Source organism: Perna viridis, chromosome 5 (genome assembly GCF_037379345.1).
Source record: "Perna viridis isolate PV_CMFRI_1.1 ecotype Kerala chromosome 5, ASM3737934v1, whole genome shotgun sequence".
Taxonomy (NCBI): domain Eukaryota; kingdom Metazoa; phylum Mollusca; class Bivalvia; order Mytilida; family Mytilidae; genus Perna; species Perna viridis.
In genome coordinates this window covers 27618552-27643136 of record NC_142449.1, presented here as the reverse complement: position 1 = coordinate 27643136, position 24585 = coordinate 27618552, and the positions used below count along the sequence as shown (strand labels likewise).

Below are 24585 nucleotides of genomic sequence, written 5' to 3'. Positions count from 1 at the left end.
CATAACAAATATTATAATCAAATGTTTTTACCAATAAAATATTGAAAATACTAACTCCAACATTTAAGAATCTTTTCAAATTTTTATCATATGGAATACATATATATGAGAAGCGAAATACACATCTACAGAAATATGTGCTCATCATTTGTATTTCATACCATTAATCTTTAATTGATGGGTAACCACTGTATAAATTGATGTGTATTTTTTCACTATCTTGTGTAACATACATTTTACGATTTTTCTTAACTTTGAGGGTTTATTCTGGAGGGTTGTAATGGCCAATAAATAATATAGATCCAGTAACCCTATGCCTTATATAAAAAAGAAACGGGTGATCAGCAGTAAATCTAGGTTGAGTAGATTCTGATTTGAATACAGTCACTATAACGGTTCCAGCGGCAGCCTCTGTTCCCTGTTCGTTAACTTCTATTACTACTTTATGTCGGGCTTCTGAAACATATATGTCATTCCTTTCTTTAACAAGATTTGAAAAGTCAGCCTTGTTGTCGACAAAAATATCACTGATGCCCAGCTTTGGAAGCTGGAATTTTAGATTTGTTTCGGATCCAAATGTAAACTTTGGTATTCTTATGATTACACTTGTGTTTACAAAGTTTGACTCAATCTGGTTTGCAATGTCTGGGGAAAACGATTTTTTCAAATCATGTAATCCATCAAGTTTCTTGGGCAAGACAATCACCATCTCATATTGTTTTCCTTTGTATTGCAATGCAATTGCTGTAAAGTCAAGCAAATTGCAATACCGCATATAGTGATTCATTGCCATCATATCTACATTTATGGTTTTCTTACTTGACAGATAAAACTTCTGCTTTTTAGTATCTTTTGGATCAAATTCTGTTTCCCAGGTTCCTTTGAAATAAATGGCATTGATAAGCACCATGACAGTATTTGCGTTAAGCCAGCTCGGTGAAATTAGATCCTTAATTTTATTGTTGGTTCGTTTTGCTACATAGTTATTCATATGAAATGCTGCCTGCTTAGGTTTCGAAAAGTCTTTTCGTCCAATATCTGCACTAAAATATTCCCTCGCAACTCGTCGGACATCGTCTGTTATTGTAAATCCATTCATAATAAATAATTTAGTGGCAATGTGGAGTTCAAAATCGGGAACACCAAAAACTTTACTGCTTAATGATTTGTATTGTTCATATATCTCATCATCATTCATGGTGTTGTTAAAGATGGCAGTTTTTATTTGAGTTTTACTTGTCCCACGGGTGCCAATCATCAACATCAAAAGAGCGGAAATTATACTGTACGGTGACATGCATACGCTCGTGGTACCATCTGTGAGGTTGTATAAATCATGGGAGAAACTAATTAAGCTGTCTTCAAATGAAGACTGGATAGTTCGGCTAGCCATTGGTAGTGATCATCAGATTTTTTCTTTCCAAATAAACGATTTCTGTTGGGAAATAATTATTAAGCAAGGAAAAGTTAATATTTATTTCGCATTATACAACATGTTTTCTAAATTTCTATTTGTTTGTTCATTCAGTGTTAACTTTCTGCAATGTATGCCTGGTTAACACGCTTATGAAATAAGAATCCAAAATACAGATTTTCATACCACGAAATAGAGGGAAACGTGCAATTCGTTGCGACTATTTTGTGTAACATCTGGTATTATTACTAATCCTGTTATAAGCATTCATAACTTTTTGCGTATCACGCTAACATTTTATTTTGAATTTCAAGCATCTACTTTGTTATATTTCCTAAATCCTAAATGCATTCAAAGTATTTTTTTAAAGTTTATTGTGATTTACTTAAGACTTCCTCGATATTTCAATAACCGTACGTCCTACAGCAGCTAACTTGGTGTCATTTTCATTGGCGGATAGAGGGTGTCGTCCCACGGAGCACCGGTCACCCCTCCTATGCAGAACCTTCATTTTTTGCACGGTTTCATTTTCTCAAAGAATCTTTTTATTAATAACTGATTGGAATGCAACACCCAGTAGTGGCAGTATAAGGACCAACGTTTTACCTGGTATTTAATTGTCAAATCAACTAGCCAAAGAGAAGTTCAGAGTAACCTTACAAAATATCAAGTACTTGACCAGACGCTAATTTCTAGACAACAGAGTATCCACAGGACGTTGTGATCATATATCATTAGCATTTTAACAGATAAAACGTAAATTTTCGCGAATTTGGGAAAAGTCGAGGACGCTCATCTGTTTAAAAAATTTCAAATTTCATCTGCCAATCAACCACTGTCAATAATGAATTCCTGCTAAATATGGCGTTGGTACTTTTGTACATTGTATGTAAATGTAAACAACAATACAGCGATGATCAGAAATAAGAACTTTTACCGGCAATTTTTATAGAAGTCTATTACAATCCTTCCTTCTAAGAATCCTTTCATTCGGAAAAATCTGAGTGTTCTTGGACAGGAAGATGTGTTGGCCTTATGGATACCTTCATAAAATTACTGCTCTTGCAGATATTTTCACACTTTGATCAGACGATCAATTACAGGTATTTTTTCATCGAACCACTTATTATTACACATGAGGCTCGTGCACACGCCTACCTTACAAAGCATTTCAGGGAAAATGGGAAAAACCAAACAAACCAACTCACACACACACAAACAAAAACCAAAAATTGGAAGACGATACTCGTTTGTTGAAACTGTGTATTTCCTTTGATTGGAGGATTGAAAAATCAAGCCAAATGACTTTCATTTGGACCACCCCGAATTTTTTTCAGGATCTTTCACTTATTAAATTGTATACAGCTTCTAAAGAAAATATTTTTATCACAATTGTTGATGTATTTTACATCTTGCCTGGAAAATTTCCTGTTCATAAAAATGATGCTAGAAAGTGTTGTTTAGTAGGTTCGCCGTCGTCTTGTTAGAAATCAACTGTTAACAGAGCCACGGGAGGATTTTTAATGAGTAACTAAAACAAGTTTTGTCAGATTCCCTATACACTGCATAAGCGAACATTCAAAATTGTATTGTTCAAATATTAGAAAATAAATCAACGGATATTAACATGTTCTAAATAAAACAAATATGGCAGCAATTTATTACTCTAGTGCTAAATGCATATGGTTCTAATGCTGTCATGCAAATTGAAGATCACCAGGACGATTTGTGATTGGTTAAAACTCTACCTGTATATTTTGGGTTAAGGTTCGAGTTAATCAGACTTGTCTCCTGTGGGATAATATCAATAAAAAACATTGGTCTTTTAACATTTGTGTCAACCATGGAGCAATATATAAAACCTTGTGTCAACTATGGTTGCAATAAAAGTAGATAGCCGAGTTGTAATTTGTACTGTTATTCCTGGTTCATGATATTAATTACAACACAAATCGGTTTTAATCCTGTAAGGCATTAGCTTACTATATATGGAATGTTTTTCTAGATCTACTTTTCCGTTATGAACATTCATATATGCACATCTGTGTATGATTATTTCTTTACAAGGGGACTTAATGTACAGGATTTGTTGTGCCGATGTATTAATATTATTTTTCGTGTTATATATTCAATTTATTAATGCTAAATCAAAATAAACAGAAATCCCTTAATCTTTTCTAAAACTCCCATTCACCATCCCCATATATTTCCCCTATTCCCTATCCCCTATTTTCTATTGAACAGGAGATTATCCCCTTTCAAGGCCTCTATTATAAAATCAATCACTATGCCACATTTATCTTACATTGCATATCAACACTTAAGCTTCATTACACATTATGTTTACACGCTTACAAAAATAAAGTCCATTAACATAAGGAACTTCACCAGTTTTCAGAACTACTTTACAAATTGGCATAGTTACATGTATAATTCATCAAATAAAACGACACATAGCCATATTGCTTAATCAGTCCTATACTCAATATAGTTCAAAACAAAAGACTTTATAAGAGGGGCAATTGCTTGTTGCCTTACCGGTTGAATATTACGTATCAGTGTCTTTCATTTACATTGTATGCTTTCGACAACCGAACAAAAATGACTGAATGTATGTACAAATGTCTTTTGATTATGTCCCGTATGCAAAAATATTAATATCGGCAACAAAATAAACCAAAGCGGCAGTACTGGGATAATTTAAATACGTCAAAGTCAACAGAATGGCCTGGACGTGAACACATGACGATCTACATACACAATATGGAGAGCCGAATAAAATAGATTACACATAAAAACTGAATACAAGGAAAACAAGACCTTACATAAACCAACCAAAGCATTAGCAATAGGAACCACAAAAACAAAAAATCGGGAGTGTCCACAGGTAAGGGTGTTCTGCTCCGTCAGCAGCAACCGTCATATTGTGAATGAGTATAATCCGGGAATACCCTTTCAACAATAATATAGCTCCATGGCACAAGTCACAAAACAATTAATAGTAAGTCGATATCATTCAACTTGACAAAGTATCATGACGTAAAATAATACGGAAATTGTGGGAAATTATCCGTAATAGATAAATAAAATTCAGATAAAAAAAATCACAATAAAACAGCGGATATTGCCAACAACACACGGATTTGATCTTGAACTTGATTAAACATATAGGAATAAATCACGCGATGAAAATTAACATGGTGTCAAAACTAACTCTAAGATTTCACAGGAAACGAAATGTATCTCTGTGTTGTAATGTCAACATTCTCATGAGATGGAAATGCGATTTTGAATTGTAATTGAGAACCGCTTAAAAGCTTTGTGACTTGCTACGACACAATTTTGTCAAAGGAGCTACATCACTTTAGCTGATGTTGGTACATTTGTAGTCAATACGATAAGACGTTTACTCGGCTGGTGTTTCTAGAAAAGCAGAGGACGCTTTTGTAATGAGACCAAGTAATAATTATTTGAACATTTCCAAGTCCAAATAGGTGAAAAATTGCCACCCCAAACCATCAAAAGAATACCTAAATATGAACCAAAATGTTAATTTTTAGCACATAATCGATGTTGGATACTATTGTTTTAATTATCGATGTATTCAACATATCTTTTCATTTCAGGCGAGGTTTTTTTCAGTTTCAAGCCGACAATAATGAGTTTTTCATAAAATTGGGAATTTTCGGATTTTAATCTTTTCTTCCATTTTGCCTGTAAAATTGTTTTTCAAGTACCCTTCTTCAAACAAGCTTTTGTATATTCAAACACATTTAAGTCGCATCTTACCTTTCTAATGAGCCAAGGAAATGTGCAATTAAACGTATTCCAGGCCATTTGGACGAAAGAATTGTACCCTTACCCACTAAAATCTGCCCCAATGTAAAAGAAAATGATCGTTTATAACATACACGAACTGTACGCAATGTCTGTCTGGCATTTATTATGGAGATCTTCTTGTATCAATCACATTATCAAGCAAAATTAAGCTTTTGGTGTCCTGTAGACGACAAAATACTATAAAAAAAGGAAATTTAAGAATTAAACAGATTATCACGCATTTTAGCACGTAAATTGTATAATTTTTTTTTTAAATATCACAGTTTTTACATGATTTGATTTTGTTTGCTATCATTATTTTTTATACATATAAGGTTTCTAAGAAGCCACTGCGATAAATGATTGGCATATATGTATCCAACACCATTTAAAAATGCAAATCTACCGCATACGAAATCTGGGTTTTTCACAGACATTTTAGTGGGTATGGGGTACCATTCTTTCGCCTTTATGGCTTGGAATACGTTAAAGTATGCGATGCCTTGGCTCATTAGATAGCTTAGATGCTACATAGATGTGTTTGTATATGCAAAAGATTGTTTGAAGTATGGTACTTGAGAAAAAATGACAATTACCGTTGAAATGGGGAAAAAAAATATGAAAAATCCGAAAAATACCTATTTTACGAAAAACTCATTATTGTCATATTGAAACTGAAAAATACGTGCCTGAAATCAGCAAGTATAATGAATACATCGATAATTGAAATACAATGTACTAGAACACAACATGTCTATTGTACACCGTTTATATGCCAAACATTAACATTTTAGTTCATGTTGAGGCATTTTTATCATGGGTAGGGGTGGCAATTTTCCACCTATTTGGACTTAAAAAAGTTCAAATATTAACTATTGAGCTCATTTTGAAGCTAAGACATTAAATTATTGAACCGTATCACACAAAAGCTTGTTTAAACTATGGTATTCTGAAAAACATATATATATCGGGTGATATAGTAGAAAACTCTTAAATCCTGAAAATTCCCATTTTTCCGATATTATAGTAATGTCACCCCAAGAGAAAAATCTAAGCGCTTAAATTGATCAGATATGATAGGTACATCATTATCTTAATTATAATTATTGATGACTAAAATATGAGTTTTACAATGTCAGTATGCTGTGAATGAGAATTTTGTTTGATACTAAGACCAGTTTTCTAGGGGTAGGGGTGGTATTTTTAACATTTTTTTGAAAATCCTTTCTTGAAAATTAGTCTTTTGTAGTTCACTTATGTCAACAATTAAATTATCTATCAAATGATACCAAATTTGAGACGTTTTACTTGAGTAATAACTTGTAGAGTGGAATTTATGTGATTTTTGATTGAAAAATCGAAAATCCCATTTTTCGCATTTTTTTATCAATTCTGACTATGAAAATCGCCAAAATTCATCAAAAGAAACCCAGAAGTATAAATTGTGATAAAACTAAACAGAAAATACCAAACAAGCCATTTTTTACTGAAGCATTAATACTCTAGGTATTTTTTACATTGAAAAATATGTCAATTTAAGCGATTTTTAGCGGGGTAGGGGTACATTTTTTTTGCATTTTACCGTAAAATCCTAAGTGTTACTGCAACTTTCTTGGTACTATTGTAAACCTGAGAAATTGAGCTATACGATGATACCTGTATTTGTTTAGTTTATTTACACATGCTATCCAAGGAAGTCTAAGACTCTCAAACATTTGAGTCACAAAAATCTTTTTGACCCAGAGGGGTACAAATATAAGCTTATACTGAAAAAAGAATCCGAGAATATTCTTTTGCCACAAATTGATTCGGTAATGGGAGGTATAAAAGTACCTATAAATCACCATGAAGTTGATGAGTGGGTGGGGGTGCACGGTGGACTCTCCCAGCCCACGGACTATAAAGCCTTGGTTCCCTTGATTACTCTTTTAAATCTCATTGAAGATATCTTGTCTCATCTGTACGAAATAAATTCATAATATCAGTCGCAATTAAATTGTTATGTCGACTGTAGTGATGATATTAAATTGGGCTGGACATACCTCTGATTACGAAGTTTATATGAAAATGTCTGATCTACCGGCTCAACAGTAACATTAAAATGTGAAATGTATGCACCATAGGCTTAGAAACGGGAAATTTACTATTTGGAATTCAACATTACCACGTTTGACATTTAAAATATAAAACGTCTTGTATTATCTACAAACTAAAGTCTAAGTATGAGGCAGACGAGGTTGTATCAGGTGTCTCCTTAATTTAAAGTTCATTCTGGTAGTTAGACAGTCCTAGCTACAGCACAGTTTTGTATGAAGTTAGAACAGTATTCATCTGTGTGTGAGTAATCCTTAAAACTAGGATTATTCAGACATAATATAACTAGTCTTCATAAAAATCTGGCTTCGTACGAATGTAAATTTGTAGGAACAGACCGACCAAGAGTGACGCATAATTCTTTCCTATGGGTATTTCGATGGTATGCTGGAACATATAACCCCAAATTCGACAAAAATGTTCTCGACCAGAAATTTCAACGTTTTAACAACATCAGACTGGAGTACTATATGTTAGAATCAGTGTGTGTGTGTGTGTGTGTGTTTTATTTCTCTCACAAAAAGCCTTTTCTCTACCTAGATACTACATAAGCATACCAATTCAAAACGATTTCGAAACTTGAAATACATATTCAGTGATGAATTTACTGTTGTCTACCATGTATAACACTTATACTAAGAGGATACTCGGTTTTCATTCATTTATTTCATCGACATGTTCCGCTTTTAAAAAAAAATGGCAATGTGTATTACCGCATTATTGTGGCTAACTTTGATACAAACAACGTAATTATGGTGCTTATATTCGCTGGCATCAGTTTTACAATTTTAAAATAAAATTAATGTAGTATGTTTTCAGTGACTGTCGTTCATCATTCCTATCGTTCTCCTTTACATTACATGTACTTAGTGCAAGTGCAACAAGACAAGATATACATGTATAGCATAAACAGATTACCCTTTTGGAACACGTGAGTTCACCACGTCTGAACTTTGGTTTTGCTGCACGATCTGTCTGTAGTTTTATTTTTGTTTTTAGGGGATGTTTGCTTTTTTTTTTTTGGTTTTTTGTTTGTTTTGTTTTGTTTGTTTGTGTCTTTTTGTCACTGTCCTTTTTTTCTTTCATATGGCAGTGTTTAGATCCATTACGATTGAATAAACTTCGAATGGAAAGCTCCGGGAGACTTGTGTGTATTGAAACTTGGTTTTAATGAGTACTCTATATATATATATGTACGTCTTTTTTTACATGCTGCTTAATTGAACACAAATAGCATCATTGCACTTTACAATTTAACAAAATCGAAAACTACGTTTCAGAATATTTCTGGTATGAGTTTCGTAAAAAAAGTCAGACCGAGATTTTCCTCAAATCCTTGAGGTTATACTCAAATATTTAATTTCTAACGATCTGATGAATTGAAATGTGGATATAGGAAGAATTTGAAGAAAGTCTGTGATGTTTAATGACATCAGGTCCTAAGACCTTAAAGTATTAAGGAAGAAATTAGGCCATTGCTATAACTTTCAAAACCACAATATGTTTTATTTAAACATTACAAATTTTCATGTCTCGCCAATTCAGAGGCAAAAGCTAGAATGCCTTTCAGCGTTTCAATTCCGGATGGTATGATTTGATTCGCTGGCAGGACGAATCCATGGCGGCCTGTATCACGCAGCTCCACGGTATATGAATATTTGATACCCGCGGCGCCTTTGGCATAATCATCAGCTCCTCCTGCGGCCGGATCTATAAAATAAATGCTATGGTAAATATCAGTACTGCACAAATAACGTATTTGCTAGTACTGCACAAATAACGGATTTGATAAAGGTACTTTTGAAAGTAAGACTCTACATTTTGATCAAAGTTATCAAATTCAATGTGAAACCATTTTACTTTGAATCATTTCAAGCAGCTAATCGAGGTGTTATTAGAAAATATCAAATTCCATTTAGCGGTTATGAGGAGTTAGGGATAAGGAGATGTACATTTTTAAAGCTCGGTTGACCAATGACAAAGTCCATGTATTACATCAGGAAATTTATAGAGGCATTCCTACGGAGAACAAAATAGAAGGTACACGATGGCATCATACGATTAAAGAAATGGTGAAAATTTCTTCAAATTCAATCAATTAATCGGTTTTAGAGGAGTTACGGGTTAGGATTGGAGATAGACGAAGAGACGGACAGCATGCGTGATCATACCAAGTAAACTACATGGTAAATAAACAAAAATACGACATAAAACTTACAAAGATCTACAGCATCGCCGCCAGTCTTATAATGAGCATGGTACTGGTTGTAAATTGCTGCCGCTCCAACGTTGGCTAACCGTTTCTGGAAATATAGGCTTAATCAGTGCAAAGCTCTACTCCTGTCCTAGCTCACTAACAGATACGGACAGGCCTTACACAATTTTTTGTGAAGTATTCGCAAAATAATAAAAAAAAACTTTTTCCCAGTATTGGAACATTGGTCGCAATTTCTGTGAAGTTTTCTGCAGCGATTAGAGGGATTTTCGAACTTTTCGCTGCATTTCGTGAAGTTTGAATATAATATTTACTAAATAGTTATTTCAATAACATACTTTCATTAAAGTTTACTGCTTATAGCTTAAGGTTGGTATTTGTTTCAATATAGCAGTCAAATTGGGACAAATTTGAACTAGATTGAGTCTACAGAAATAAATGTGATATGTGAAAACTGCGTGACCGTGACATGTGAACGATATTTTCTTCCATATCAACATTTTCTAAATTCGTTAACAACTTTGTTGTTGAATATTTACACAGTTTTATCAGGTTGAAATTCGAGCACTTAAATTGCAATAGATACAAAGGCAAATCGAGCTTCACATTATATGCGTGTGAATTTCACAATTTTCTTTTCGATAATGAATGGACATATTTAATATCTTAGTGAGAGTATAGTGATAATACATACAAGATCAGTCAAGTCTGTGGGAAGTGTAGAAGCAGAGTACCCCCATGGATAAAGCCACATCTGTCCATAGGAGTGGAGATTTAGATATGCAACGGCCGTTCCCTTCAAACTGTGCATAAGTCGACCTAGGGCAACTGCTTCCGGCTCAGAAAAGGCTTTGGTTCCAGCGAATATTTCTTCACATTCGTCGGTGCTGCCCCCTACGGCTACAATTATAATTTATGTACCTTAAACATACTAATTTTCTTTATCTCGGAAAATAGGAAAATACGGCAAAGAAAACAACACAGAAAACACGTGTATACTCGTAAAGCAAAGGCTTTCAAATGCATCAACTACATGTATATTGTAATTTCTTGTGAACGTTGACTAGCCGATTCTACTCAATCTTTAGGTTATTTGACAGATTAACTTTGCCTCATTTTGAACTATGAAAACGTAAGGTAGAACATGAGTTTAACAGTATAAAATATAACTATTAGAGTAAATGGCTTCCATGACTGTTGATTCTTAGTATGCTAGAGCATACCCGGATTCCAGTGAAAATCAAAGTTTCTGTTAAGATCTGTGCCAGTGCATGTTCCGAAGATACTGTGTGATGAAGATCTATTCTTTCTCCACATCCTATTCTGAAAAAGGAGATAGCATTTTGGCTAGATTGCATGATGTCGATACGGCGAAACCTTTCTAAACCGGAACCTTTTTATTAATTTAAATCTTGCTCGAACACGTGTTTGGTTCACCAAGGTTAAAAGCATTTTCATTTGATGTAAAGGGACTTAAAAATGTTTATTTTCAGCAGACTTTGGATTTATTCAAGGTAAAGGCTATTTCCGCTGCTATTACAAATACGGATATTTTTGTGACGAGAAACAAGGACCTGCGTGTGTGGATCATACGTCATCGAGGTCAGGTAAAGGGGTGTTTACTAACATATTCAAATCAACTCAACATTCCATATATGGTATAATATTCCTTTTATTATAAGTTCGCCCCTGTGATTTACTGTACATCCTTAAAATCTGTGAATACATTCAAAATTAAATAAAATTTTAACATTGATCTTCAGCCTACACTAAAATAAACAGAATTTATTAATGCTTTACTATGCAGGATACATTCTTCACCAAAGTCAGAAGATGGTGAAATGTACGCATGACCGAGATTTTCACCTTTGGACCGGATAAGATGAAAGAAAAAAGCATTTACAATCTTTTTTTTTTTTTTTTCGAAATAAAACTTTTACGTTACGTGTATAGAAACAAACTATTTCCATCAATTATTGCTTTGCATTTTTACCGGAGGGTTAATATTCTGACATCCGGCCTATGGTTAACCCACTATACATGTAATTAGGTCGGGTGTGTATATATATAAAGAGAGAGCAGTGTCTTAACACGCGTTTTGGACATCTCTACCACATTAAGTTCATGAAAATAGCATAACTGCTACTCATTTGACCAGGTTAACCACGTGCTGTTATTTTGTGATTTCGTTCAAGGACTTTTCATATGATTACAATGTACAAGTACATTGTGTACAATGTACATACATTGTACATGTATAATGTGAAGAGACTTGACTTTTGTAATCAAATGTACTTGTATGTTATTCCACGCTTTTATAAACTGTTTTATGTTCAATATTGATTATAATCGAAAAAAATGCACTTTCATGGGAATTTATTGCATGAAATTATTTAGTTTATGAAATTTTATTTTTTTGTTTAAAACTCGAACGTCTGATACATGTATTTAGCACTTTCGATGGATTCAAATAAGACTGGCCCATATATGCACTTGCAACAGACCTTCAAGATAAAATAATTTAGCTTAATATTTATTGAAATATAATATGAGTGAGGCACATCCCACAACCGAGCATCGCACTTAAAATACATTTTTCCTAAGTTTTAACGTAAGATTATTGAAAAAAGAGAAGATAGCTTAAAGGGGCGAGATAGGATAGGTAGACTGTTGTTCATATTTATATCATTTCAGAGTACCGGGTCTAGATACTGTAATTAATTCTTTGTTTATTTTTTCTTTGTTTTTGAACCGCATATTTTGATTATAAATTAATTCAAAGGCTACTTTCACTTTGGAGTTACTTCCCCGCCCCATTTCTGCGAGTCTGCCTGATACCTCTTTCGGTTTGACTCAACGTTTATCGTTAGCCTCGAATATAATGCTCTGTATACTACATATTGTTTAACTTAAATCTAAGTAAAGAAAAGTCAACTATATAAAGGTGTTAACTTACGTTAGTTCTACTGTATTCATAACCATCAGGGTTGGAAAGGGGTAGTATGTACCAGTCAAATTTCTGGACCAGTCGAGTGATCTCTGGGTTGTTGTCTGGATTCATTGCAAGCTGTAAAGAAAAGCCATAGCAGGCTGTATTTTAATAGCTGTCATTTTGAATTGTTTTCTTAACTAGACAAAAACAAGTGACAGTCGATAAACAAACATTGTAATAATGGAAATGAACTTTCTTATATTACGTTTGATTTATAGATTTAAAAAGGATCAAATAAGTTCTAGTTCCACTGTTATGTTTGTAATTATTTTCTTTTTTCGTAGATACATATACTATCACTCGTTACTTTTTACTACGAATTCGTTATTAGAAAAAAACAAAATAATTCCTAGCCCATTGGTGCACATGGTACGTGCTCCTGGTGTTTGACGGAGTTTGTCATAATTAATTAATTGAAATGTTTATACACTTTTGGTATTACATGTCTGCTTTTTGGTTTGTATTTATGTCTTCGTTTTCTTTGCTGTATATTTAACCAATTTGGATCGAATTTCTGATTTCGAAAAAAATTGAAATTGTCCATGATATTTCTTCTATCGTGAATGAAATGCATTACCTGGTCAATAAGATACAGAGCAACAGCAGGTGCAATCCATTCTCTAGCATGTATTCCACCATCAATGAGAATAGCTTTTTTGTTCCCACCAGAACTAATCTATAGTAAAGAATACATCCTTCGATCAGTACGGAAGCTTAGTAATACATGTACAAGGTGTTGTTTTAACTTTTGGTTCGATATAATAACGACTTAATTACCCGTTTTAACGAGATAACTCACTTGTTACATGTATAATGAGTTAGCTACGTCATTATGTCGAGTTAAAACATTAGTCGTTCAATATCTGACATAAATACGTAACATACAGATGTTTATTTGTTTTTTTTTTTTTTTTGTTTGTTTGTTTGGTTTTTTTGTTTGTTTGTTTGTCTTTTAGTTTTGAAATTTGTATTTTTTACCTGAATACGAATGATAAAAATGACAGCCAGGTTTTGAAGACAATTTTTTAAAGAATGATTTGTAAACATTGCACTTTGTTGAGGAAATGGGATTGTAAGTAAATGGGTCAATAATATTACTACTTAAAAACCTTATAATATGGTGTAAAATCCTGGGCTGGGTTTCATAAAAATCTAAAATTCAGATTCTCTTTAAAACTTATGCTTCCTTAATTCAAAATTCGACCTATCAAATTTTGTGAAACTGACGATTTTAGGAAAAATCTATTTTATTAAAGAAAATCGCAGTTAAAGATTTTTATATATAAAAAAAAAACTTTATTTGGAAAATTAGGTGACCCTTGCGATTTAAGTTATCTCACCTTAACGTATTTGATGGGCCGTCTTTCCACGCTATAACCTGCAGTGTACACAGTTGCTAAAGGGGTTGCCTTGACTACCATATCAAGGAAGCTTGAAATCTAGTTCGAAATATAAATGTTCATGTACATGTAAGACTGTTTTGAAAGAAAGTATCGTTCATTGGAAAAAGACTACATTTCATGTTTCAGGTCGGTTTTCAACAGCATTCATGATCAATTTTTAATCAAACAATTGTCTAATCATCCGAACTTTATGTTCAAATAATCATCAAGCTCCACACAGCGGCAGACGTTCGTTCCTCCTCTTATTAACCGCTGCAGACAGGCCTTTCTAAATTCTCGGGCGTTTTTCAAATTGTATGGTGTTTGACCTTCGGATAACGTCGCGTAATATCATTCAATTTTTCCCGACTTTGCAAGATTCTTGCCATTTCTGAGAGGTCTGGTTGTAGCGTCTAGCATGAATTTCGAACGTCAGACGTTCGGAGCTTGAATAATCATGACAACCCGTACACCTTACTCAGGAAACTCGGCTCTTTCAATCCGGATCATGTTAAGTCTATCTAGGTAATTTGCAAACAGTCGAACATTTTTCATTTTCATGAAATTTACTTTTGATAAAAAGTTCTCCACACAACCATGGATAACAAGTAACATAGATGTGAAAAGCTATAAATGTTATATATTATAAAAACAAACACACTGATGCGTGAAGTTTGAACTATTAATCATTTTGATATATTCTATATAATTCACATCTCCTGAATATAATATAATACCATAATAACATCTAAAACAAATACATATGTGCATTTAGTGCCATAAAAAATATGTAGGCTTTCCACCCATGTAAAGGTGCGGATTCAGGATTTTAGATTAGGGGGCGCACAGTTAAAAGTTAAGTTAAAAGAAACAATTTTTGAGGTTATTTTTTGAAATATTCTTCTAGAGTGAGTGCAATGTAGATATCTTTTGTGGTAAAATTAGGAAGAAATCGAAGTTTCAACCTAAAACCGCCTAAATCTACCCCTGACAACCCATGCGTTGCATATTTTAGGGGGCGCACGCCCGCCACGCCCTCGCCTGGATCCGTCCCTGATGTATCACATCGTGCATGATTCTTTGCTGAAGTGCTACTTTATAACTATTGTTTTCCTTTTTTTTCTTTTTATTTTAGTTATAACGGGTTTAGTTCATATTACAAGTACCTGTTGACTTGAATGATAATGAGACAGACTGAAGCTGGCTGTTGCTCTGGCTTTGACGTGGGAAGTATAGGAATTCTCTTCATCTACCAATCTACATGTAAAATACACAATCCAACATCTCAAGTGTTTTGTTATAATTTTGAAATCAAATTCCAATCGGGAGATGAGTTCACACCCTTTTTGTATTGTTGAAAGTAGTAAAGTTTAATAAATTATCAAGCTAATTTCGTTTTGTAATATAAGAGAAGAGTGCTTATAATAATTGTTTTCGCATTAATATATATCTTGAGGAAACATCTGGGCCCCGCGTTTGTAAATCTCCAGATCCGCCTCTGAAAAAAGTTTATGGTCATGCTATAGAATCTTGATTCAAGCATTGCCCTTTTAGTGTCTACACTTGATTAAGGGCAGGCACATAGATCTTAACTTTATATCGTCTGCCCTCCATGATCTAGGGTTAGGGGCTTAATTGGATACAAAGTCCGAGTGGAGCGATACTAGGTAGTTTTGTGAATTTTTTTTTTTACACATTTAAGCGGGGTCCGCCCCTATGAATTCGCCGCTGCAATTTTTAGTGGAGAGTAAAGTTACTTTTGAAGGTCTTCTATCAGTGTCGAGAATTCTGTTCCAATGGACTTTAACTCTGACACGAATTTTTCCACATTGTCAGCATTAATGTGTAGATCTAAAGTGCTGTTCAGATAGTTGGGAATCTTCCAGATATCAGCCTAAAAAAAGATTGGAAGCAACGTATACCATTTTGAAAACAACATCTACATATTTCACATTTAATCTAGATCTATTCACTATCCAACGATGTTTGTTATCTTTCATTTCAAAAATAATTAATTGACTACTAGAATTGACGTTTTGACTTCCGGCTGTTCGACATCAGTTCGGGACACTGATTAAGGTACTGTAAATGAATACTGTAATGATTAAGGTACTGTAAACGAATACTGTAATGATTAAGGTACTGTAAATGAATAATGTAATGATTAAAGTACTGTAAATGAATTTGACATCAGACCCCTGTCATCAAGTTACTAAAAAGAGTGGCTTAACATGTACACAAGCTGACTGATGCCTGGAGAAAAACGAAATCATTAATTTAAATGATCTCTCATTTTAACATTTTACGTTATTTTATATAATTTTATTTCAATTGAGCTTGTAAAACTTTCCCATGAACTTTCCCGACCCTTTTTCGAACCAACTAGCTGTGATTTAGCTTATTATGGTGTGAACAAAATCGTTCTGTTACTGTGAAAAAACATACGTGCAGAAAAATGGTTACAGAAAAATCACATTGCGCCTTTCACACAATAACACACCAAATAAAGAATGTTATTTCATCTTTATTATCAATTACGAAATAAAAGGTTATTTCATTATCTAACTCTTCCTTTTTATTTGCACTTGCAATCGATTGGAGAAACAATTGCATAAAATTCTAAAGTAGATATTTGGCTTTTTGGAAATTGATGAACACGATCTTTTCTTGCGAGCAGACATTTTCGTGCTTCTACAGGCTCGACAGTTATTGTAGGAATATTATACCTATTACTGTCAAAGGAAGCTTGCATTTATGTATATCGAAATGGATGATAAAAATGAATACATGTACAAGTAGGATTTGCAGAAATCAAGATTTCATGCAAATCAAATCTCTATCTTAGTGGGACGTATCCTCAGCACCTCTTTCCTAAGATCTGCACCTGTACTGTATCTATAATGTATCCCTACTGCTTGTATTTTAAACACAATCCTTTGATGTTCATTAATGCAATTTATGTGCACATTTTCATAAAAAATAACATGTATAATAGCCGATTCAGACTATGTACGTTTATATGTGTACATGCTCTATGTTGGTAAATACATCATGCACGCAACAATTAATTGGAACATTAATGGCATCGATTTACATGTACATGTACTACAGCAAATGTATATGTATCCATAAATGCAAAAAACATAAAATACTTCATTATAGCATATCTATATTAGCCTTAGCTGTTGATACATTGTACGTACGTACGTACATGTACGAAAAAAAAACCGTGATTGTATAGTGTAATGCATATCAACAATCGTACAATGATTGTACAATGTAGTACGTGTACTGTCATAAATCGTTCATTACAAGGAGCTTTAAGGGTTGTATTCTTTTTAGCACAGTCAATTCAGCTTTTTAAAATTTCCTATGAACTTGACCGACCTTTCCTGCTAACCAGCTGTGATTTACTTGTATCTCATTTTTGATTTTGTGTGAACCCAAACTTTCTTATATGTTGTTTGACACCATCTAAATATCCCTAACTTACGTCCTTGACAGAATTATAGATAATGTACCAAAGAATGAATGGCATTTTATTTTCTACATCTAATAAGAGGAAATGGATTGAAAAAAAGTCGAATCTATGACTTCCCATTTCTGCATCCGCCCTGGTCTTCATGAGAATTATGTTTTTTTTTTGTTTTGTTTTTTGTTTTTTGTTTTGTTTTTTTTTTTTTAATTTTGTCATAATAGAGCACATTACAACTTACTTTGTAGAGTTTAGCAACATCAAGGAGTTTGGTAATTTCATCTTTGGTCTTGGGTAACAGACGAAAGACTTGATTCCTGGAAATGAAGTAGGTTTTAGCTGACATTTCTATACACTCCGGACAGCCGGAGTAAGTAAATGCTACGTACATCTCAATGTTTTTTTCCCTTTTTTTCTGACATGATATGATCGATCCGACGGATGCTACTTCAAAAGAAGGAGACACTTGCCCAGCCGACGCACCTGGTCAATCCTCCTTTTACTTTCGCTGCATTCAATGTCTGTAAGTTCTTCGTTGCTTTATTTGCACGTGTGACACTTAACGTGTGTATAAAGAAACAAGGCATTCTCAGCAGAGGACAAGCACATTTTGCATACTTGAAAGTCAAAAGCTTTGACGAATTATCAGCAACATCAATTTGGAACATTTTAGTTTGAATCGGCAAACACTCTAAACTGGACACAAGTGCCCGAATTAAAAATACTTTTTCCTAATTGAATATGGGAATACCTTCTTTCAATTTGATTTAGCTATAAAACCTAAATAAAAGTATTTCTTATCCATTCTTACTTTTAACCTTACGTGTACATCAATTTACGTATGGTATTAAGGTTAACGATACAATTAACTGTGTAAGTGATGTAATTAGAAAAAAAGAAATAATCAGCATGTTCTAGAATTTTTAAAATAGCAAGATGTACCGATGAAATTTAAAAAGAAAACCGAAATACCACAAACTTTGGGAAATATTGGGTTGACACAGAAAAACGAAGCCCATACGAGAGGGCCCGGCCCGAAATTGTCATAGATGTTTGAAACAGATAAAAATTACAAGAAAGTTTTTTTTCTTCAATTTATTTAGAAAGTTTTTTTTTTTTTATGTCTCTTACAACTATAACGATCGAAAAGAAACATGTTCGTTACAAATCTTTTATCTCATCTGGAATATGTTCATACATCTAACTATATTTAGAAATTTGAGTTGAAATAGTATTGGTATATATTTTATTCATTTGAATAAATTATCTCTGTCGATGACTATGCATAGATCCCTTATGCTAAAAACCACAAAACTTACCCATCAAAACGGCGCTTCCTTTGAGGGATAGCCGCAACGACACTACAGAACACTAAGGTACAAACTAAAATAGCCTTCATCTAGAATTACTTTACGCTGAAAAGCCGTAAAACATCACATTAATGGTTACACGTTTTCGTACAAATGTTATTATTTAGTTACAAATGTATTGACATGGTCCCGTGTATACGTGTACATTTTGTGGGTATTATATAGTAAACAGTCCCATGACGTCACCCCGTGTCTTCTTTTGTACTGAATGTCGTGCTAGGTGAAAAGAGGTTACAAATTGGATTGATTAAATGTAAAAATCCTATTTTACCGATGCGCTTGGTCGAGTTAAGGTTTATTCAAATCGCATAATTTAAAATACAAAATTAACCATATTCTTGTGTGTTTGAAAAACCTTGTATCCGTACCTGACGTTGTAGAACTCCCAGTCATTTATCATGAACAATATTCCAAGATCGTTGAAAAAATCACAAGAGAATGTCCTGAACCAAAAATCATAATACAGTATTCTATAGATTCTCCATCCGGTAAGAATGATTTTTTAAATGTTTCTCTACTCCAAATATTGCGCGGGCAAAGGGGCTTGCTCCCACTATCAAATATGCAGCCCCACTAGTATATAACCTACAAAAGGATGATCCCAAATTTGGGAGTTCCTCGCTTCAATTACACTGTATTTTTGTATGCCCCCGCGACAAACAGTCGGGGGCATATTAATTTACCCCTGTCCGCCGTCCGTCCGGATTACACATAATCATGGCTTGTCCGGCTGTCTCCTCGTACAGTTCATGAACTACATCTAAAATATTTTACAGGATATTTCTACACATGATGAAGGTGTGCAGGGCCAAAGGATTTTGATTTTCATGAAATATTACGAAAATTTGTGATAGTTACACTTAGTCATTTTACTCAGAAATGAATGGATCATGGCTTGTCCGGCTATCCCCTCATGCAGTTTTTGAACTACATCTAAAATATTGTACAGGATATTTTTTACACATGATGAAGTTGTGTAGGGTCAAACGATTTTGATTTTTGTGAAATATTACGAGAATTAGTGATAGTTACATTTAGTCATTTTCATCACAAATAGGGCTATATGGCTTGTCCTACATATACTATCTCCTCCTGTAATTTTTGAACATGCATCTAAAATATTTTTTACCTGATGTTTCTACACATAATGATGTTGTGCAGCGTCATAGAATCTTGATTTTTTTTTGGAATATTACGGAACAGGTTGATAGTTGGACTTTGTAATTTTTGTCAGAAATATACCCCAAACAAGAAAGTGAAGAATCTTTTATTTGGGGGTATTAACATTTTTATGTGTCCGTCAGTCCGTCTATCAGTCCTCTTTTTCTTATCGCAAGTATTTTTGCAGTGCTTAGACTAACATACCAAACATTTACTGCATCAACCTACAGTACATAACCTTTCTGAATCTGCAAATCATGTCTTCATACAAAAATAAACTTGTTCTTAATATGGCAAATCTAGCGAGCGGGGGCATCATTAGTATCTTACAGACACATTTGATTTATTAAAAAAATCACTACTAACAAATGGAGCGGGGGCTCTCGTGACAAACAGAGCTTCTAGTTTCAAATAAAATCGAATATATCACTATTTACTGCTCAGCAATCACTCGACAAATGATGACTCTAATGAATAAATACAGGTATCATCACCAAATACTTCTAATGAAATCAACACAATACTTTAAATCATAAACGGTGACATTCCAGTAAGAGATTCATAAACAAAACGTTATTCTGTTTTGGATTTTTTAAATGGCTGAGTGCAGACGAATTGACGTTAATGACTTCGTATTACTAAACCAGGTTGTACAAAAACAACCAGAACAAACCAGTCAGAAAGCTTGTTAGGAATCAAATCAAATTATTCAATTTGGTTCTTACGATCATGTTATTTTAAGTATTATGTCATGTGCATGAAGCAATGTTTCTCTGTATCTGTTAACTTCCTAATTTATATCCGAATTTAAACAATGCTAATAAAAAAATAGCAATAACCATGGGGGAAGCGCCTAAAACGAAGGGGTTTTCACAAATTCAGTTTTACTTGTGCAATATTTTAATTAAGGAATTTCACTCAGTCAGGAAAATAATGTTCGATATTAAATTCCCATATAAAAAAAATGTTATATTAAAAATATTAAATATCATCGAATTAATATTATCCGATATTAAAATTGTGAACCCAGTAGAAGTTATGGAAGAAGTTAGGAAAGTTAAGAAAATTTTGTCTGGTCGTACTTGTTAAATGAATTTAGGTTGAAAATATGGCGCCAGTTATTTTGATAACATAATTGAACAAAACTCAATTGACTAATTTAACTTTCTGAATCATTGATACAACCGTTATTTGTATGTAGATTAAATAGATGATTTCTTAATCTTACGATGTATTGAAATTAGTCGTGTAAGATCAAAAAATTAAATCGATGTTCCCACTAAATGATGTATACATATATCTCACTTGATGAACTTGTGTACTTCATAGGCCGCAAAACATTAACATGAAAGTTGCGTTCTTAAATTTGAATATCTAGCACATAGACCAAAATCGACTTACCTATTCAAACGAAATACTTCCGTAGTGGGAAACTTTCTTATCAAATGCATGACATTTCGTGTCGTTTTTATCGCCCTAAGAAGAAAAGGTCAGTCAGAAAACGACTGTACTAGGTTGTCCTAGTATACAACATTTCCTCCTTACAATAATTAATAGGATTTGGATTACTTTTTTCGTTATATTACCCCTTTACCGTCAACGCTAATTGAATTTTACCATTTACTTTCCGAGGAAAGTTAGTTGCTGACGTTAAAAAGAAATTCTATCGTAGAAGGCGTGGTTGTTTGTAAGTCATGAATATCTGTTAGTATATTCACATTTGTAGGGAGCAGCGTATTGATTTTTCCCATTTGAAATTAGATCGCATTTACATGTACTAAAAGGTTCGAATTCATATCTATTTAACTGAACTTACAGATAGTTAGATACATACGTGTAAATACAATACAGGTATATGTAGGTCATTCGAAAAACATGTCACTCCAAACATGCTCGGTGCTGTGTCTGGCTTTTTATCTTCTTACTGCAATATTTCCGGTTTTGAATACAATATACTTCTTGCACATACTTTTACAATGTTTTGGGATTTACATATTCCATATTACATATACAAAGGTCCCCGGGATTATTCACCAACCCAGTAATCACACTTGTCTGACCCCAAAAAAGATCAGATTTTATATATCATATTTATCAAACTTTTTCGGAATACCTAAAACACTGAGGATTCATTCCTTGTATTGCACGTGGTAGAATTTAAACCTCGATCTGGGTGATGAGTTTGGCTTCCTGTTTCGATAGTTTTAGTTTTAAGTAAATATTCTTGTATATAAATAATTTTTGGATTTATCTTCCTATATAATTGTACATGTATATATGAATGCTAGACATACATGTAGAACTACCAGAGCGTTGGTGTAAAACTAGACTATGCGTACAATAACCCATATATTAAAAAATTAAATGCCACCATCGTTGACCTCTTTAAGTGAGATGCATACATTCATGGTTCAATTCACAATGAAAAGACAACAAAACACTATTTCAAAAGTAACCGTAATTGTCTTCATGCCTCAAACTTATTTCAAATTACTTCATACTCTAGTACGAGGGGTTTGTCTGGACGCAATGTTGAAGAGGATGAAGAAAAGGTTACATTATTTCCCTTTCCCAAATGTTAGTAGTAAATTCAAATTATTTATCGCGGTATTGATATATTGATTGATTGGTTGATAAGGCTCTTGTTGAAATATTCCACTTAAACTTTTTATCACATGTTCGTGCTTGATGCCAACATATTCGGGTACTACCAAGATTAACAGGTTAAGCTTCCATACATCACTGTTTTGAGTGCTACAATGGAACGCTTATATATCATCATCATCAATAGGACCTATTTGATCATACTGTCACACATTGACATTGATCTTCTTCATTGTAACATCGAACTTTATAATACTTACAAGACATCTAAATCATTAACTTCATTTTCCTAATTTGTACAAATATTTAATACTGGAGCATTACGATAATATTATTAAGTGTAACAGGATTTTATGCTGAATATTGAGAGCAGAAATCTATGTAATGAATTTCCGTTTAATTATACAGACATAATGTACATTTAGGTGTAATATAACAACTATTAGAATATAACACAGACATAACACTATGATATTATCAATTTATCAATCTTACGTAAACCATACTAGATACACTATCACTTCAATGATCAATTTTATCCACAAAACAGTCATACAAATGTTATCGACCTGTTTGGATGATATTTTTCATGTACGCAAGTACATGTACCAGCAACTGGTTTACGATTAAATTCCGATGTATCGATATCCTGTTTGTTATTTGATTCCGATTTCGCCCTATCCTGTTGGTGGTAAACATTTGATGATATATTCATATCCTTTCTCACTACTTGACGTTTTAAAGATATGCCATGGGACAGTCCGTCCGGAACTTTTCTTTGGTTGTCGTCATTGTACTAGTTATACGTTTAATGATGATCACAGCCATAACAATCTCAATGTGTGTTGTCGACGGTAGCGAATCTGCTGTCATGGCCATTATAAAAACAAATCTTAAAAACAAAGTGATAGATAACGAAATTATTTCCCCAGATTCAATGGGCAACAAGAAAGTGAATATGTTTACTAAGCTAACCAGAAACATTGGAAAAATTAGGGTTAAAAATATGAACGCTGGCTTTCTGCTGATTATAAGGTATATTGCAAGTTTACTGTAGTCATCTTGACTAAATTCTTCTGTTCTGACCTTACGTATTGTCCATTCAGAACTAGGCTTCATGCAGCCGATAGCTGAAGTGAAAGTTATATTGTCCTCGTACATCGCAGATAGCTTTATGTCCATTCTCTCAAAATATAGTTCCAATCGACATATCGACATATTTGTGTATCAGCTGGAAAATATGTCATATCAGCTCCACACGAGAATGACATCAATCCACCAGTTTCACAATATGCAGCACCTGCATTGTCATTGGTAACAAATGTAGTGTCATAGTCAAAATCATTATCAAATGAAAAGTAGTTACGTTTTCGTGCGCTATTTTTCAAAAGTACCTTTGGTACCCAGATTCTTTTTAAAGGAAGAGTAACGTTTTGTATTCCTTTTAATGAATTCGTCTTTCCACTTCTGTCCGAAAGCTCCAAATAACGTTATTACACCCGCTGCTTCATGATAGTTTACCAGCAACTATATATAGTACTGAATCTTTACTGCCACTAATTCCGACCATTCAGGTCGATTGAAGAGGTATAAGCAGATACATGCAAGTCTATTGTGTTATATTATTGCTTAAATTTTATGACGGAATGAAGATTTACAAAATTTTCAGTAAGGAATGTTTCACCAAAACAATTTCCAAAGCTTCAAATGTTACTACCGTTTAATTATCGCAATTTTTGCAATAAAAAATTAAGAGCAAAAGGTACATGCAAAATTATTTTTGTTTTACAATACCTAGCGATAATTCATGAACACCAATACTGATCCCACAAATGCCCTCACTTGACAGTATCGGTAAAATTTAGTAACTGCGCGAGATTTAGAAAAAAAAAATATGATGTAACGTAACAAATTCACAAGTTTAAAACCTTAATCAAAAAGTTAATGATTTCAGAAGTCACAATAATATCTTCAACTTGTGTAAACGCATCTTTCAACAAGCATCAAAAGGCACCGACAACAAAAGTAATAAATCCGTGATAGCAGAAGGATGAAATTT

The 24585-nt window shown here is 33.4% G+C and overlaps 2 protein-coding genes across 3 annotated transcripts; both read right to left on the bottom strand.

The window, feature by feature from the left end:
* Positions 1-69: 69 nt before the first annotated feature.
* LOC148616918 (antichymotrypsin-2-like) lies at positions 70-1501 on the bottom strand. Its single transcript, XM_088584098.1, has one exon. It carries the CDS (start codon positions 1391-1393, stop codon positions 263-265), a length of 1131 nt encoding a protein of 376 aa, XP_088440224.1. The 5' UTR covers positions 1394-1501; the 3' UTR covers positions 70-262.
* A 7307-nt stretch (positions 1502-8808) lies between these two features.
* Positions 8809-21911, bottom strand: LOC148616917 (carboxypeptidase B-like). Of its 2 annotated transcripts, none has more exons than XM_088584097.1 (12): positions 21757-21911; positions 18711-18806; positions 17633-17708; positions 15674-15810; positions 15083-15173; positions 13875-13973; positions 13112-13210; positions 12499-12609; positions 10766-10865; positions 10237-10442; positions 9546-9630; positions 8809-9037 (listed from the first exon to the last, which is right to left on the bottom strand). In XM_088584097.1, the coding sequence occupies exons 2-12, from the start codon at positions 18788-18790 to the stop codon at positions 8844-8846; spliced, it is 1278 nt and encodes a 425-aa protein (XP_088440223.1). In that variant the 5' UTR covers positions 18791-18806; positions 21757-21911; the 3' UTR covers positions 8809-8843. The 2 variants fall into 2 exon arrangements, with proteins under 2 accessions (XP_088440223.1, XP_088440221.1); XM_088584095.1 differs by lacking the exon at positions 21757-21911 and adding an exon at positions 21324-21467.
* Between the last annotated feature and the right edge of the window lie 2674 nt (positions 21912-24585).

Coding starts and splice junctions, on each gene's coding strand:
- LOC148616918 (XM_088584098.1), bottom strand. CDS start 1,393: ATGGCTAGCCGAACTATCCAGTCTTCATTTGAAGACAGCTTAATTAGT.
- LOC148616917 (XM_088584097.1), bottom strand. CDS start 18,790: ATGAAGGCTATTTTAGTTTGTACCTTAGTGTTCTGTAGTGTCGTTGCG. Junction 15,811..17,632: donor ATGTTGCTAAACTCTACAAA/GTAAGTTGTAAT, acceptor ATCTTTTTTTAG/GCTGATATCTGGAAGATTCC. Junction 13,974..15,082: donor ATTATCATTCAAGTCAACAG/GTACTTGTAATA, acceptor ATTTCGAACTAG/ATTTCAAGCTTCCTTGATAT.